This window comes from Phyllobates terribilis, unplaced genomic scaffold (genome assembly GCF_046119375.1).
Source record: "Phyllobates terribilis strain yellow unplaced genomic scaffold, ASM4611937v1 Scaffold_9__5_contigs__length_417890890, whole genome shotgun sequence".
NCBI lineage: Eukaryota > Metazoa > Chordata > Amphibia > Anura > Dendrobatidae > Phyllobates > Phyllobates terribilis.
Genome location: NW_027362769.1, coordinates 308234826 through 308251537, shown reverse-complemented (window position 1 = coordinate 308251537; position 16712 = coordinate 308234826). Strand labels below are relative to the sequence as shown.

The window sequence follows — 16712 nt, the reverse complement described above, 5'->3', positions numbered from 1 at the left end:
GACGGCCAGTCCCCCTCTTCCCAATACTGGTGCCTGTCCGCTGGTGGGTCGAGCGAACCCCCCTGCGGTGGAGGCAGGTATAAGCTTTTTAATTTAAATTGTCTCTCTAATTTGAATGAGTACACTTTAAATCCTTTTACAAGGATCTATTGGAGGGCAAGTCTGATGCCAGCAGCCGCGGGAATTCCAGCTCCAGTAGCGTCCACTAAAGCTGCTGCAGTTAAAAAGTTTTATAAGGATCGAGCTTGGCGGTCCACCGCAAGGCGTCCTACCGCCAGTCCCAGCCCCTGTGCCTTGGGGTGTCTCCCGATGCTCTTCACTGAGTGTCCCGGGGGCCCGAAGCATTTCCTTTGAAAAAATTAAGTGTCCAAACTACAGGTGGTGTAGCTTGCTGAACAGCTGGGATAATCCGCTGACTAGCAGACACTGCTACTAGGCACAAAGTATTTCCTGGGCTAGATGCAGTTAAAAATTTGTAATTAGATACTCTCGTTGGATGCTGAGAAAGCATTCCATAGAGTCTCCTGGCACGCCATATATTATTCTCTTAAAAAGATTTGGGTAGGGGTCTAGTGGACCCTTTTATAGCTAAAATCACGGCCCTGTATCGCAATACGTCACCTAGGCTGAAGATAAATGAACATTTTCATCACCTTTCATAATCACCAATGGGACAAGGCCGGGATGTCCTCTGTCCCCTCTCTTATACATCCTAGTGACAGAGCACCTGCTCTCATCAATTCACCATAACCCCAATATTAGGTGGATTGAGGTGGGAGGCACCGAGTACAAGTGCTCTGCATTTGCTGATGATGTCCTAGTATATATCACTCAATCACATATATCCATCCCTGCTGTTATGGCTGAAATAGATCACTTTGTTACATGGTCAAATTTTAAAATCAATGCAGCGAAGTCTGAGGCCCTCGATGTCTCCCTCCCCAAATCCATACAGGATTCCATCCAGTCCAACTTTCCCTTTGCCTGGCCCTCACAGGGTATCAAATACTTAGGAATTCCTATTCATAGAGACCTCTCCCGTCTATGTTATCTTAATTTTGGGCCCTTTATTGAACAACTCCATACAGACCACGGTTGGCAAGTTAGAACTGTAAGATTCACTATGTGAACCACTGGTGTTTTGTGGAAAAGCACATGTACACGGTGTTCCAAATTAATATGCAAAAAGTGTTTAGGAGTGATAAGGTAAGAATTTTTTTGTTTGTCAGTTAAACTCATTGATGGTGATGTGTGTCAGGGCTCTTTATATCACTGTAAGCAATTGCAGACACCTGTGCTAATTAGCTTGGCAGGTGTGTCCAAAGAAAGGCAAGACTACTTAAGAAGGCTGTCCCACATTATTAAGCAGCCTACATTTTCTGCCAAAATGGGAAAGAAAAAGGATGTGTCGGCTGCTGGGAAGCAACAAATTGTGGAGTGTTTAGGTCAAGGCATGACTACAATCAACATTGCCAAGACACTTCATCCTGATCATCGCACAATCAAGAAGTATGTAGCTGATTCACAGTACACACGTGTGCGTGCTGATAAGGGAAAATTGAGGACTCTTTCCTACAGGCAATTACGTCAGGTTAAAAGAGCAGCGTCAAAAAAGCCTTGTCATAGCAGCAGACAAGTTTTTGAAGCTGCTGGTGCCTCCAACGTCCCCCGAACAACAAGATGCAGGGTCCTTCAGAGGTTTGCAGCTGTGCGTAAGCCATCCTGTCGACCTCCTCTATCCACTGTACACAAGCAGAAACGGCTCCAGTGGGCCAAACAATACATGAAGACTGACTTCAAAACTGTTTTGTTCACTGATGAGTGCCGTGCAGCGCGATGGTCCAGATGGATGGAGTGGAGGATGGCTGGTTGATGGACACCCCATGCAAACACGGCTACGGCGCCAACAAGGAGGAGGTGGAGTAATGTTTTGGGCTGGAATCATGGGGAGAGAGATTGTCGGCCCCTTTAGGATCCCTGAAGGGGTAAAGATGAACTCCATAATGTATGTGGAGTTTCTCAAACAGCACTTCCTGCCATGGTTCAAGAAGAAGAACCGTGTATTCCGCAGCAAGATCATTTTCATGCATGATAATGCACCGTCTCATGCTGCACATAACACATCTCTGGCTGATATGGGCATAAAAGGGGACAAATTTATGGTGTGACCCCTATGCTCCCCTGACCTCAACCCCATTGAGAACCTCTGGAGCATCATCAAAAGGAGTGTCTATGATGGCGGGAGGCAGTTCACATCTAAGCAACAGCTCTGGGAGGGTATTCTGTCCTCATGCAAAACAATTGAAGCAGAAACCATCCAAAACCTGACAAATTCAATGGACGAGAGAGTTCAGAAGCTCCTTTCGAACAAGGGGTCCTATGTGCAAATGTAACATCACCTAGAATAAAGTTTTGAGTTGAAAACTGTTTGATTTCAGTTTCTAATAACCTGCTAATGCTTATAATTTTAAAAAATGACCATTTTTTTGTTCTTTATTAAAATGAAAAGGTTGATCGAAGAGTGTGGGGGATCTAAGAGTGTGGCAACCCAGTAGTCAGGATTATTTCGAATTCTGACAATCTGAGGGTCATGTAGCAGGTAGTGCAGCAAGAAGGCACTCGTGTCTTGCGCATCTAGGAGCCCCAAAATTATTTTCCGGGCTAGATGCAGCTAAAAATTATTATTGATTTGAAAGCTGGTGGAGCTTAGTATAGATGGCCTAATAGAATCAGTACTGCAAACTGCTACAAGGCCAAAATTATTTTGCAGGCAAGATACAGATAAACATGATTTTTATTAATAACACTGGTGTACAAAAAAAAAAAATTCTGGCATGGACTTTAAGAACAGTTTTAGACTAATTTGAGGGTGCTGAATTCAAATCTGATCTTATAATTTCTCTATCACATCACGTTTTTGCGCTATAGGTATATAGCCCATTTTCAATAATTCCAAGAAAAATATAAGTAGTGTATGAAAAGTGCCGGTTTATACGGTTCACTAAGGTAAATTTAGTTTTCATTTGGTCTCCCAATAAATGTGAGAATATCTTTGTTTTCTTTGAACATGCAGAATACCCATTTGTTATGATAAGAAAGTAAAAAAACTGTTTTCAAACACCCTTGTTTTCTGTGCTACTGGGACAGTAGAGCTACAGTAGAGCTACAGCAGAGCATTGGGTGAAAACTGAATGGCCTCAGCGACAGAGTTTGGCATCTGGCGATAAGAATGTCATCCATGATCCTCTAGTGGATAGGAAGAACACTGCCTTTCCTCCCTTGCACATAAAACTTGGATTGATGAAGCAGTTTGTCAAAGCTGTCAATCACAGTGGAGAATGCTTTAACTATATATGTTCAACTTTTCCTGGTCTTAGTGAAGAGAAGAAAAAGGCTGGAATATTTGATGTACCTCAAATAAGAACACTTATAAGAGACCCAAACTTTATCACATCCATGAATGAGACAGAAGAAAGAGCTTGGAATGCATTTTGTAATGTGGTGCAGAATTTTCTAGGGAATAAGAAAGCAGACAACTATGAAGAGATTGTGGAAGAGCTAGTAATGAGACTGCAAAATCTTGGATGTAGAATGAGTATCAAGATTCACTATTTACACAGCCATTTGGACTTTTTTCCAGAGAACCTTGGGGATGTGAGCGAGGAACAAGGGGAGCGTTTTCATCAGGACATTAAAACAATGGAAGAACGGTATCAAGGCCGGTGGGACTCAAAGATGAAGGCTGACTATTGCTGGAGCTTGATGAGAGACAACCCAGAAGCTGTACATCACAGATCAGCCAAGAAAAGAAAGTTCAAATAACTGCCATTTGCCATTCATCTGTGTGCCATATATATGTGTTTTTATATTTTGTAGTTTAATTTTGTAAGTATATTTGATTTGATGTACACAGACTTTGTAATTTTTGTTATTCCTGGATTAAAAATATACAAAATGTAGTAACGAAAATCATGAGGTTTTTATCAAAAAACATTCGATAGGAGTAATTTCCATCAAAAATATCTCGAAATCCTGATGTGATAGCCAAAAACGGAGTTCGTATTAGTAATCAGCAGCCAAAATTGACTTAAAATATGTTTTAAAACCTTTTGACAGAAAAATTGCGTTGACCAGAGTAATTTTAAATCTGTTGGACCTTAGTATAGATGGCCTAATAGAATCAGTACTGCAAACTGCTACAAGGCCCAAATTATTTTCCAGCCAAGATACAGATAAACATGATTAGTAATTTGAAAGCTTAAAACGGTTGGTGAGGTGATTTTAACAAATCATCAAGCTTTTACTCTCCCCAGGATGACACAGGGGTAGAAAAGTCGTTTCGGATCCATGATTTGTTCATCTTTATGAACGTGAGTCTGTCTACATTATCAGTGGAGAGCCGCGTGCGCTTATCTGTCAGCACACCACCAGCAGCGCTGAACACACGTTCAGACAGAACGCTGGCTGCGGGGCATGACAAGATCTCCAAGGCGTAAGTGGCGAGCTCCGGCCATTTATCCAGACTGGAAGCCCAAAAAGAGCAAGTGTCCAGTGACACAGTCATGGCTTCAATGTTTACTTGGAGATACTCCTGTACCATCGTCTCTAGACGTTGACTATGTGTCAGACTTCTTGTCTCCTGTGGCCTTGCAAAGGATGGGCTAAAAAAGTGGTGAAATGATTCCGCAAAATTGATGTTACCAGCAGATACTGTGGTTCTGTTATGGTTTGAGTGCTGAACACTCGACGGTCCCACGGTTGGCAAGTTGGAACTGTGAGATTCACTACGTGCACCACTGGTGTTTTGTGGAAAAGCACATGTAAGATTCTGCAACAGTCTCTGCTGATACTCCTACATGTGTGCATCCCTTTCTATGGCAGGAATAATTTCTGCAAATTTACTTTTGTACCGGGGATCTAACAGTGTGGCAACCCAGTAGTCAGGATTATTTCTAATTCTCACAATTCGAGGGTCATGTTGCAGGTAGTGCAGCAAGAAGGGACTCATGTGTCTTGCGCATCCAGGTGCACTAAGTCCCTGTTGTGTTTGTGGCGAGGTAACAATCATGCTTCCTTCCTCTGCCCTCTCCCCCCAACCTAGCACAACAGAAATGTGATCAAGGTCTCCCTCATCTGATGAGTCTTCCATCAGTTCGTCCTCCACTTCTTCCTGGGCTCCTGCACCTTCCTCACTAGTTTGGCTGCTACCATGCGCCCTGGTAAAACCATCTCCCCCACCCTCACATGCCTGCCGTCTTGGTGCTGCCGACCGTCTGGACCTTGCAGATGTTAGCCCTTCCGCATACAACTCCTCATCCTCTACTTCCTCCACCTCCTCTTGTGCCACCACCTGACTCCGAATTCTGTTTAACATGTGCTCCAGCATGTAAATCACCGGAATAGTCATGCTGATAATGGCATCGTCAGCACTAAACATCTTCGTCGCCATTTCAAAACTGTGCAGAAGGGTGCATAGGTCCCTGATCTGGGACCACTCCTCCAGCGTGATTTACCCCACCTCTGGATCTCGTTGGCCCAGGCTATACATCAGAACATATTGCACCAGAGCTTGTCAGTGCTGCCACAGTCGCTGCAACATATGCAGAGTTGAATTCCACCGGGTAGGCACATCGCATTTTAGCCGGTGAAGTGGCAGGCCCAACGACTTCTGTAGAGATGTAAGTCGCTGGTCTGCGGGATGCGAATGGCGGAAGTGAGCACACAGCGACCGTGCTCTCTGCAGAAGGCCATCTAGTCCGGGATAGTGGGCTAAAAATTGCTGGACAACCAGGTTCAACACGTGAGCCATACAAGGCACGTGTGTGACATTGCCCCGGCGAAGGGCCGCACTCAGGTTTGCAACATCGTCACACACGGCCTTTCCTGGATTCAGGTCTAGTGGAGACAACCATTCATGAAACTGGTTCTCCAGAGCTGACCACAACTCCTCAGCTGTGTGACTCACATTTCCCAGACATTTCAAAGTAAAAACCGCCTGCTGACGTTGAGCCCTGCTGCCAGCATAGTAAGGAGGTGTGCAGGATCCCTTATGCGCTGTTAGAAAGCTTGTGGCATGACCAGACAGGCTTTGGGTGCAGGTGGAGGACCGAGAGGAGATTGAGGAGGCAGAAGCAGTGGAGGAACTTCAAGATAAAGAGGATTGATGCACAACTCGTGGGGACGGCAAGACTTGGACAGCAGCCCCTTGTCCTGCTGTCACCATAGTTACCCAGTGCCCAGTCAGCGACATGTAACGCCCCTGTCCAGTCTTACTCGTCCAAGTGTCTGTGGTGAAATGCACCCTGTCACACACAGAGTTTCTCAAAGAAGCGGTGATGTTGTGTGCGACATGCTGGTGGAGCGCAGGAACACCTTTCTTTGAGAAGCAGTGCCGACTGGGCATCTGGTACTGGGGCACTGCAACGGACATAAGGTCTCGAAAATCCTCTGTGTCAACCAGGCGGAAAGGCAGCATTTCTGTAGCCAAGAGCTTGCAGATGGTGAAATTCAACCTCTTAGCTTTCTCATGGCTAGGAGGAAATGGTCTTTTACTTGTCCACATCTGAGGGACCGAGGGCTGGCTGTTGTGCTTAGATGGGGTTGAGAAGGGTGTCCCCGGCAAACTCCCGGTCTGTGAGGAAGATTCAGGCGGACATGTTAGGTTGCCTTGATCCAAAGGTGGTGCTATCGATGTTGGACAGCGCTCAACACCAGCTGGTGTTTCCACCTCCAAAGAAAATGATGACCTGCCAATCACGCTGGCTGTTGCGGGTAAAGAGGTGGCAGGTCTGCGTCCCAAAACAGGTGTGACTGCTGTCCCCCTAGTTACAGAGGATGAAGAGGCCGTGGATGCACAAGATGTGGCAGACGGTGGCTGGCCCGGCCGGCTAGGCCGCATTGAAGCACATTGAGCTTCCCTCTGCAACTTATGCTTCATATCCATGTGCCGGTTCATGCATGAAGTACTCAAACTATGTATTTTTTGGCCTCTACTTAGCGTTTGCTGACAAATGTTACAGATAACACGAGTTGGGTCATCCTTATCGATCTGAAAAAATGCCCAGGCTATGCAAGGCTTAGAGCCTATGCGACCTGAAGAGCCACCACAACTTGTGGTCAGAGGCAGAGTTGTGTTTGAGGATGCAGTTGTTGACGTGCTTCCAGTACTACGTGTCTGTCCAGGAATGAGCAACCTGACCTCGTCGTCACTAGCATCCTCCACCACCTCCTCTGCTGACCTCATCGACTGGCTGACTGTGGGTTGACAGTAAGTGGGATCTCCAACCTAGTCATCATCACCCTGTGTGTTCTCACACCCGTCGTCCTCAGATCCAACCTCTTCCTGCCCTGACCGAAAAGTCAAATTGTCGCTCCAATCAGGTATTTGAGTCTCATCATCGTCTTCCTCATTGTCTCCACCAACAGGAGTTACAGTTTGGGAACGAGGGTCTACATTATGGTCAGAACCTTCTGCGTCTGTTCCTGGATCCGACTCAAAGATTCTGGGCATCAGTGCAGATCATTTCCTCGTTTGGATTCACAGAAGCTCTGGAGCCGACCTCTGATTCCCAGGCTATAGTATGAGTAAACAGCTCTGCAGACTCAACCATCTGTTCTACCCCATACTCAGACGGGCAGCTGGAGACTTGGGAGCTGTGAGGAAGCAAGTGCGATTGGGGTGACACCTCTGAGGACTGGAGTATTTGTGATGTTGAAGTTGAGGTGGAGGAGAGCCCACTTAAAGGAGCACTTGATATCCATTGAAGGACCTGCTGTTTTTGTGCCTCATCTGGAATTTGTAGCATCTGGCGTGGCGGTAAGAAAGGGATCTTATCACATTGTCCGCTAAAAGAAGTAGACATTTTAGTTTAGCTGGAAGATGGTCTTTCTTCTGCAGATGTTACTGTTGCTTTAACACCTACCCCACGGACACAACCTTTTTTTCCCTTCCCAACACGCCTATTCCCCTTTCCACCAGCAGCAGGCCTTTTTCCACTCATTTTGGTGGTTAACTAATTGACAACTCTGGAGTTGTTTGCACAAAAAACAATGGATGGGAACCGAGCAAAGCTGAGTGGCCAAACTGTGGTATTAGCCCAAAAGTATTGGCTGGGTTAGATGCAGTAAAACAATTTTATTACATACACAGGTGGTGGAGGTTAGTATAGATGAACTAATAGAACAAGTCCCACACACTCCTACAAGCCCAAATATTTTTTCACAGCTAGATGCAGATAAAAATTATTTTTAATTTGCAACCTGGTGGAGGTTAGGATAGATGGACGAATAGAACAAGTCCCACACACTGCTACAAGCCCAAATATTTTTTCAGAGCTAGATGCAGATAACATTTATTTTTAATTTGCAACCTGGTGGAGGTTAGTATAGATGGACTAATAGAACAAGTCCCACACACTGCTACAAGCCCAAATATTTTTTCAGAGCTAGATGCAGATAAAAATTATTTTTAATTTGCAACCTGGTGGAGGTTAGGATAGATGGACTAATAGAACAAGTCTCACACACTGCTACAAGCCCAAATATTTTTTCAGAGCTAGATGCAGATAAAAATTATTTTTAATTTGCAACCTGGTGGAGGTTAGTATAGATGGACTAATAGAACAAGTCCCACACACTGCTACAAGCCCAAATATTTTTTCAGAGCTAGATGCAGATAAAAATTATTTTTAATTTGCAACCTGGTGGAGGTCAGTATAGATGGACTAATAGAACAAGTCCCACACACTGCTACAAGCCCAAATATTTTTTCAGAGCTAGATGCAGATAAAAATTATTTTTAATTTGCAACCTGGTGGAGGTTAGTATAGATGGACTAATAGAATAAGTCCCACACACTGCTACAAGCCCAAATATTTTTTCAGAGCTAGATGCAGATAAAAATTATTTTTAATTTGCAACCTGGTGGAGGTTAGTATAGATGGACTAATAGAATGATGCTATGCCCAAAAGGTTTTACTTGGCTAGGTGCAGTAAAAAAATTTGTATTCTATACACAGGTGGTGTAGCTTGCAACACAGATAGGCTACTCCATTGACTAACACACACTGCAAGAGGCCAAAAAGGATTTGCTTAGCTAGATTTAGCCAAATGCTGTGAAAAAAACTTGCACAGCACTGGCACAGACCTGCCTGGCAAAAAGTGATAGGAACTGATGTAACCTAGCCCTCAAAAGGACTGCAATTACAATTAGTCCCTACTCCCAAGCTATCTGTAGATTTGTGCGAAAATTGGCTTGAAATGAACACTCAAAGTATAGCGCACACAGCAACAGCGGTGCCGTCTAACACGCAGCTGCAGCAGTGAGAAAATGGTGGCTACGTGGAAAATGGCTGGGTCTTATAGGGCAAGGACATGTGACATACACTGCCAATGACACATGCCCTTGCTTGTGTGAAAAAAAGCAGTTCGCTCTGTGTGTGCGCTGCTGATAGGCTGACAGACTGCACCTCCCCACTGTAAATGCGGGAAAGAGAAAAAAAAATGGAGATCTTCATTATTTATGCAGAGATCCATCCCCTGCCCCTCCCCGCTGTACACTCAAACTGTGTATTAACATTAATTTTCAGCATTACTGAGAAAAAATCCAGTTATGATTTTGGTGCACGAACAGTTATCGAACATAACCTAGAACAGCCGGATTTTTTCAAATCGTTCGTGTTCGCCGAACGGCTCGAACAACACCCAAAACAGCTCGAATTTGAGATTGGCGAACAGTTTGAGTCGAACACCACTCATCTCTAATTGGCAGCCCCTAATCCAAGTCCAGATGATGACTTATACGGCCTGGAGTCGGTAAGACGAGCCATGCAAAAGATGGCAATGGGTGACGATGTTGAGACATTTTTGACTGTGTTTGAAAGGGTAGCAGAGCAGGAGAAGATGTCGCCAAAGCAGTGGGCAGAGGTTCCTGCCCCTATCTAGCTGGCAAGCCCCAAAAGGCTTATTATGACCTGGTCTTACAGGATGCACAGAAGTATGCCAAATTAAAAATGGAAATATTGGCATGCTCAGGAGTGACTATGTGTGTTAGTGCACAAAGGGTCCACCACTGAACGTATTGCAGTGACAAACCCCCTCGCTCCCAAATGTTCAACTTACTGCATCTCATACAAAAATGGTTGCATCCAGAGTCCTCCACTCCAGCCCAGATGGTCAATCGTGTTGTTATAGACAGATTTATCCGCTCCCTTCCTAGGCCAGTGCAGACCTGGGTTGCTCAGAGGGACGCCCGGAATGTGGACGACCTGGTTGGCCTAGTGGAAAGGTACCAGGTAGTTGAGAAGTCCTTAAAGAAACCAGGAGTTGTTGCATCCCTGTACTGGGGTACCCAGAAGGAGCCTGACGCCCAAAAGAAAGGTAATAGATCCACAGCTGTGGGGAGCCCGAGGTCCCAAGGAGTCGCCAAAGGCCGCTGGTTAGGACTTAATTTGTTGGAGATGTCACTGTCCAGGGCACATAGCCGTTCGTTGTCCTGTCTCCGCTGAACAGATGGACTGCAGCATAGGGAGGCACTGTTTGAATTATGGATAGCCAGCCTGCACTGTGGACTAGCAGTCAGGTGAAGGGCCGCAGGCATGTCCTGTGACAATAAATGGAGGACTGGTGTCTGGACTCTTGGACAAGGGGAGTTTAGTAACCCTGGTAAGGGTCACACTCCCCCACCAGTTGATCCCTGGAAAGCTTGTGGGTGTCCGCTGTATTCATGGGGACACAATGACTACCCTGTCGAAGGAGTAACTATAAAAACTACCTGTGTCACAGAACCCCATTAGGTTGGAGTAGTTAAAGACCTGCTGCACCCAGTTATAATAGGGCGTGACTTCAGCCTATTCTTGGACTTAAGGCGAAAGGTGTGGGTGCTAAGTTACTCAGACAGGAGCTGGTTCACCCATGAAGAACCCCCATCGCAGTCGTAGACGGATGAGTTCCCCCTGTGTGTCCTTGCTGGCGACAAGGATGAGACGGTCACCTAGGAGGCCTGAGTTGGGCTTTTTAGGGGGGAATTTCGGGACTGCTCAAATGAAGGACTTTATGTTAAAATGGACATGGGATAATGTTACTGTGATAAATGGGGTTGCCCAAGAGTCAGCCCCAGGTTTCCATATTTTGCGGTAAATGAGGATTTGCTATATCGGGTCACTAAACTGAGAGGGGAAGTGCTAGAGCAGCTGTTAGTACCGGGAAACTAAAGGCAAAGGGTACTTGACCTGGTCCATTCTCATGTCTTGGGTGGGCAAGTGTGGGTCCTTCAAAGGTTCTACTGGCTCCCGTCTCCCACTTCCTCAGTCCCCTAGTGCCGTTACCCATTACAGAGGTCCCATGTTACGCTCACGCTCGGACTGACTGGCGTGAGCGTGGTCCCACTGGGCCACGAACAGGGGAGTGCCTGGAGGGGCGTGACTAGGGGCCTCACCAGATCCGACCATGAACACACGGCGGCTTAATCGACTCCGTGTTCTGAGGAGGGAAGTGGGAGTTGGCCCAGGTGCTACTCCAGATCAGACCCCGGTCACAGCTGTTGACCCACACCGGGGAATGCAGGAACGGGCAGACACGGCTGGTATGCAGATAGGTGGGTACTGGCAGGCACGGCTGGCATGCAGACAGGCGGGTACTGGCAGGCACGGCTGGTATGCAGACAGGCGGGTACTGGCAGGCACGGCTGGTATGCAGACAGGCGGGTACTGGCATGCACGGCTGGTATGCAGACAGGCAGATACTGGCAGGTAGGAACGCAGGCTGGATAGGGACCTGGGATACAGGAACAGAGATGCAGGTGCGATGGACAAGAAGAGCGAAACCGCAGGTGTGGTGAAGAAGCAAAACAGAGCGAAACCGCAGGTGCGGCGGACAAGCAGAGCAGAGCGAAACCGCAGGTGCGGTGGACAAGCAGAGCAGAGCGAAACCGCAGGTGCGGTGGACAAGCAGAGCAGAACCGAGCAGAAGGTGAAGGCAGACAGGACAGGGCTCTGTTCACATGGAACAGACTGGAAAATACAGGAAGATGGTTAGAACACAGGAGGTAGATACGGAGGAAGGGAAAGGGGACAAGCAGAACCAGATACACACAAGGTACTTACAATGAAGTAGCGAGTGGACACAAAACTCACAAACAGAAGTACAGAGACAACGAGGTGGAGTTAGGTGCAGGTTCAGACACTGCAGGAAAAGGGAAGGTATGGACATAGAGACAAACAGGTAATGGGCTAGGACACAGTTCAGACAGGAACTGAACCTGGAACAAGATACAGGAACGAGCCTGGGAACTCAGCCCCCAGGGTGGCGGAAACAGACTAGAAGTCACAGATACAGGTAACAGGCCTGGGTATACAGCCCCCAGGGTGGCGGAAACAGACAAGATACAGGACAGAACCTGGCAACTCAGTTGCACAGAACAAACTGAAAGAAAGTGTTTCTCAGGCACCTCCTACTGGGTGGAGGGGGTTTAAGTATCCAGTGACTCACAGCAATAGGCTGGGGACGCATTAGGAGTACGCACACCGTAACTTTAAGAATCAGACAGTAACCGTGCCGCCGCCCTAAGCAATCAGACAAGAGACATGCACACAGCAAGTACTGGAGCAAAGTGTGCAGCCTGGACTGATAGGTAAGTTGGCGGTCTTGCATGGTGGGAGATGGTAAGCCATGCCAGCACGCCGCCAGGGATGCCACATCCCATTTGACCGGATTGCCATGGACCTTGTCGGGCCTCTAGTTAATTCCGCCAGAAGGCACCAATACATCCTGTTGGTCATGGTCTATGTAATAAGGATCCTGCAGATGGTACCACTGACAAACTCAGAGCTAGTCCATATTTTCTCCTGTATGGGCATGCCAAAGGAGATCCTGATAGACCAAGGAACATCATTCATGTCCAAAGTAATGAGAGAGTTATTTAGGGCTCTTCAGATTACACAACTCAGGACATCGGTGTACCATTTGCAGATGGATGGCCTGGTGGAGAAGACCCTGAAGTCCATGCTTAAGAAGGTCGTGGAGAAAGGCTGAGATTGCCTACTTCCATACCTATTGTTGTCTATTAAGGAAGTTCCACAGGATTCTCACCAATTGAGCTGTTTTATGGACAGCATCCTCGGGGACTTCTGAATATTGCGAAGAGGACCTGGGAAGCAGAGGTTAGATCCCACTGGAGCATCATCGAGAGGTGACAAAATACTTGGGCTACATAGTTGGAAGAGGTGAAATAAAGCCGCAAGTGAATAAGGTGGAGCCAATCAAAAATTAGCCGCAACTGGTCTCCAAGAAACAGGTTTGGGCATTTCTGGGAATTGTGGGATACTATCGGCAGTTTATCTTGAATTTCGCCATTATAGTCGCACCCCTGAATGACCTTCTTAAGGTCGGGTTGGGAGCTCTGTTATCCCAGGAAGTAAAGGGGGAGGAACAGCCAGTCCTGTATTTAAGTAGGAAACTCTCATCCTGCGATAAAAGCTAAGCCATTATAGAAAATGAATGCTTGGCCATCAAATGGGAAATTGACACCCTGAGGTACTAACTGTTAGGCCTGAAGTTCAGGCTAGTGTTAGATCATACGCCCCTTAGATGGATGAGGGAAAGGAAGGGGGAGAATACCCGGGAGACTAGATGATGTTTAGTGCTCCAGGACTTCAACTTTCATGTGGAGCACAGGACTTGGAAACTGCACGGTAAGGCAGATGCCTTGTTTCTTTTCTGGTGACTAAAGGTGCCAAACCCCCCGGATTTGGCAGAGGAGGAGATATGTGAAAAAGTCAATGGCAAAGTACTGGAGGGAAGATATGTATCACTGAGGTTATTAGTTTCAGTGATATGAACCTAGAGAAATGCTCCAGCACACTAAGTGCTGAGAGGGGTTAATAGGCCATGTTTAGGGCTTGGTTGAGTGAACATCTGTATAGTGGGTGGGAGGCTGTTCTCCATATCTCCACCCCAGGGTGGAGTCCAGAGTATAAATACACAGCCTTCTGGCTCCTTCAGTGTGGGGTGTGCATGGACATGAGAGGTCCAGAGCTGTATTTGTTGTGATAAGGAAAGCAGAACCTTTGTATGTTTGCTCCTGAGCAGGCGGATCCCCCCAGCAACATGGACTGTGCCACACGTTTTGTTTTCCCTTTAGGCCAGAAAGGCTGTGTTTACTTTGCTAAATGCTGCACTGGTTTATGCAGTATATTTAATAAACCAGCGGAAGATTTAAAGAGACAGCATTCCTGTGTCTATGTACAGCTGAGTGACACAATTTAACACATTGTCTATAGAACTGTTGCACATGCTCCCTAGTGTTTGATTATGACAGGGGACCTCAACCCTTTGTTCTCATAACCAAGGAGTTGTATCTACAGCGATGTGGGTCAACCCTTTTAACTTCTGTCAGAGGACCATAAAGTTGGTATACCAGCTCATGTTCTTAAATGGAATCTGTCACCCCCTGGGTGATATCAGACCTCTACCATGGCCATACAGTGTATAGAAAAGTAAATCTATACATACCTGTATGGCTCATAGTAGAGGTCTGATTGCAGAGAAAAGCACTTTAATCAATTCTTTTTTTCCACAGGCTTGGTGTCCGAGGAACGCCAGGCAATCCCCGCCTATCTGCTTATTATTCCCCTAAATCCCCACCTAACTGCTTAATTATCATATCACCCCTTCCCCTGTACATCACAGGGCCCTGTGACAGGCCCTGTGACGTGCACTGTGCTCTCTGACTTCTGGGCATGCGCAAAGCGCCGCTCACATAGAGAGCGCTTTGCTTCATCCCGGCCCCGTCTACCTGCGCTCTGTGCTGCAGATTTCTATCGCGAAGGCGCTGGAAAGTGAAAGTAACCCCCCGGCGCCTGCGCAATAGAAACCTGCGGCGCAGAGCATGGAGAGACGGGGCCGGGATCCTATATCACTAATGAACTAATATTTTATTTATTAATACAATCATAACATTTATTCAAACACTGTTTGAAAAAAATAAGTGCGGGAATCTGCAAAACATAAAATTATACAGAGTGGGCCATTTATATGGATACACCTAAATAAAATGGGAATGGTTAGTGATATCAACTTCCTGTTTGTGGCACATTAGTATATGGGAGAGGGGAAACTTTTCCAGAAGGGTGGTGACCATGGCGGCCATTTTGGATCAAACTTATTTTTTTCAATGGGAAGAGAGTCATGTGACACATCAAACTTATTGAGAATTTCATAAGAAAAACAAAGGTGTGCTTGGTTTTTACGTGATTTTATTCTTTCATGAGTTTTTTACAAGTTTATGACCACTTATAAAATGTGTTCAAAGTGCTGCCCATTGTGTTGGATTATCAATACAACCCTCTTCTCCCACTCTTGACACACTGATAGCAACACCGCAGAAGAAATGCTAGCACAGGCTTCCAGTATCCGTTGTTTCAGATGCTACACATCTCGTATCTTGATGGTATGGTGTGGTATATGGGGTTCAAAGATAGTGGGGCCATTCTTCATCAATGGAAACCTCAATGCCACTGGATATCTGAAATTGCTACATGATGATGTGTTGCCCTCTTTATGCACTGAAGATGGCACGTTCCCTGAGTCTTTCCAACAAGATGGTGCACCACCACATTATGGGTGTCAGGTCCGAGCATTCCTACATGAACAGTTTCCTGGAAAGTGGATTGGTCGTCGTCGGCCAGTTGAATGGCCACCAAGGTCTCCCGATCTGACCCCCTTAGACTTTTATCTTTGGGGTCATCTGAAGGAAATTGTCTATGCTGTGAAGATACGAGACGTGCAGCATCTGAAACAACAGATACCGGAAGCCTGTGCTAGCATTTCTTCTACGGTGTTGCTATCAGTGTGTCAAGAGTGGGAGAAGAGGGTTGCATTGACAATCCAACACAATGGGCAGCACTTTGAACACATTTTATAAGTGGTCATAAACTTGTAAAAAACTCATGAAAGAATAAAGTTACGTTAAAACCAAGCTCACCATTGTTTTTCTTATGAAATTCTCAATAAGTCTGATGTGTCACATGACCCTCTTCCCATTGAAAAAAGTAAAGTTGGATCCAAAATGGCTGACTTCTAAATGGCCGCCATGGTCACCACCCATCTGGAAAAGTTTTCCCCTTCCCATATACTAATGTGCCACAAACAGGAAGCTGATATCACCAACCATTCCCATTTAATTTAGGTGTATCCATATAAATGGCCCACCCTGTACAATGGAAAAAGTTGTCAATACTGTGGGAAATAGTACAAATATTACCCCTTTAGTGAATAAAGTTTTGTTATTTCATTAACCACCTTACCTGCTCTTACACCTTCATAAAAATCATGTCCTCTCTGTAAAGAGAAGAAGATAACATGTCAGTTTGTTTTAATACAATTACCTATACAGGTGCTTCTCACAAAATTAGAATATCATCAAAAAGTTAATTTATTTCAGTTCTTCAATACAAAAAGTGAAACTCATATTATATAGTCATTACAAGCAGAGTGATCTATTTCAAGTGTTTATTTCTGTTAATGTAGATTATTATGGCTTACAGCCAATGAAAACACAAAAGTCATTATCTCAGTAAATTCCTAAACGTTTAAATAGGTCCCTTAGTCTGTTTCAGTAGGTTCCACAATCATGGGGAAGACTGCTGGCATGACAGATGTCCAGAAGGCAGTCATTGACACACTCCACAAAGACGGTAAGTCACAAAAGGTCATTG

At 45.8% G+C, this 16712-nt stretch overlaps 1 protein-coding gene across 4 annotated transcripts in view; it reads right to left on the bottom strand.

The window, feature by feature from the left end:
• The window catches only part of HIBCH (3-hydroxyisobutyryl-CoA hydrolase), a 535761-nt gene that overhangs the window by 27633 nt on the left and 491416 nt on the right, over positions 1-16712 (bottom strand). For all 4 annotated transcript variants that reach the window (XM_073647944.1, XM_073647946.1, XM_073647947.1 and 1 more), the window contains one exon: positions 16302-16335. In XM_073647944.1, coding sequence (XP_073504045.1) covers positions 16302-16335 — 34 coding nt within the window. The remainder of the gene's footprint in view (positions 1-16301; positions 16336-16712) is intronic.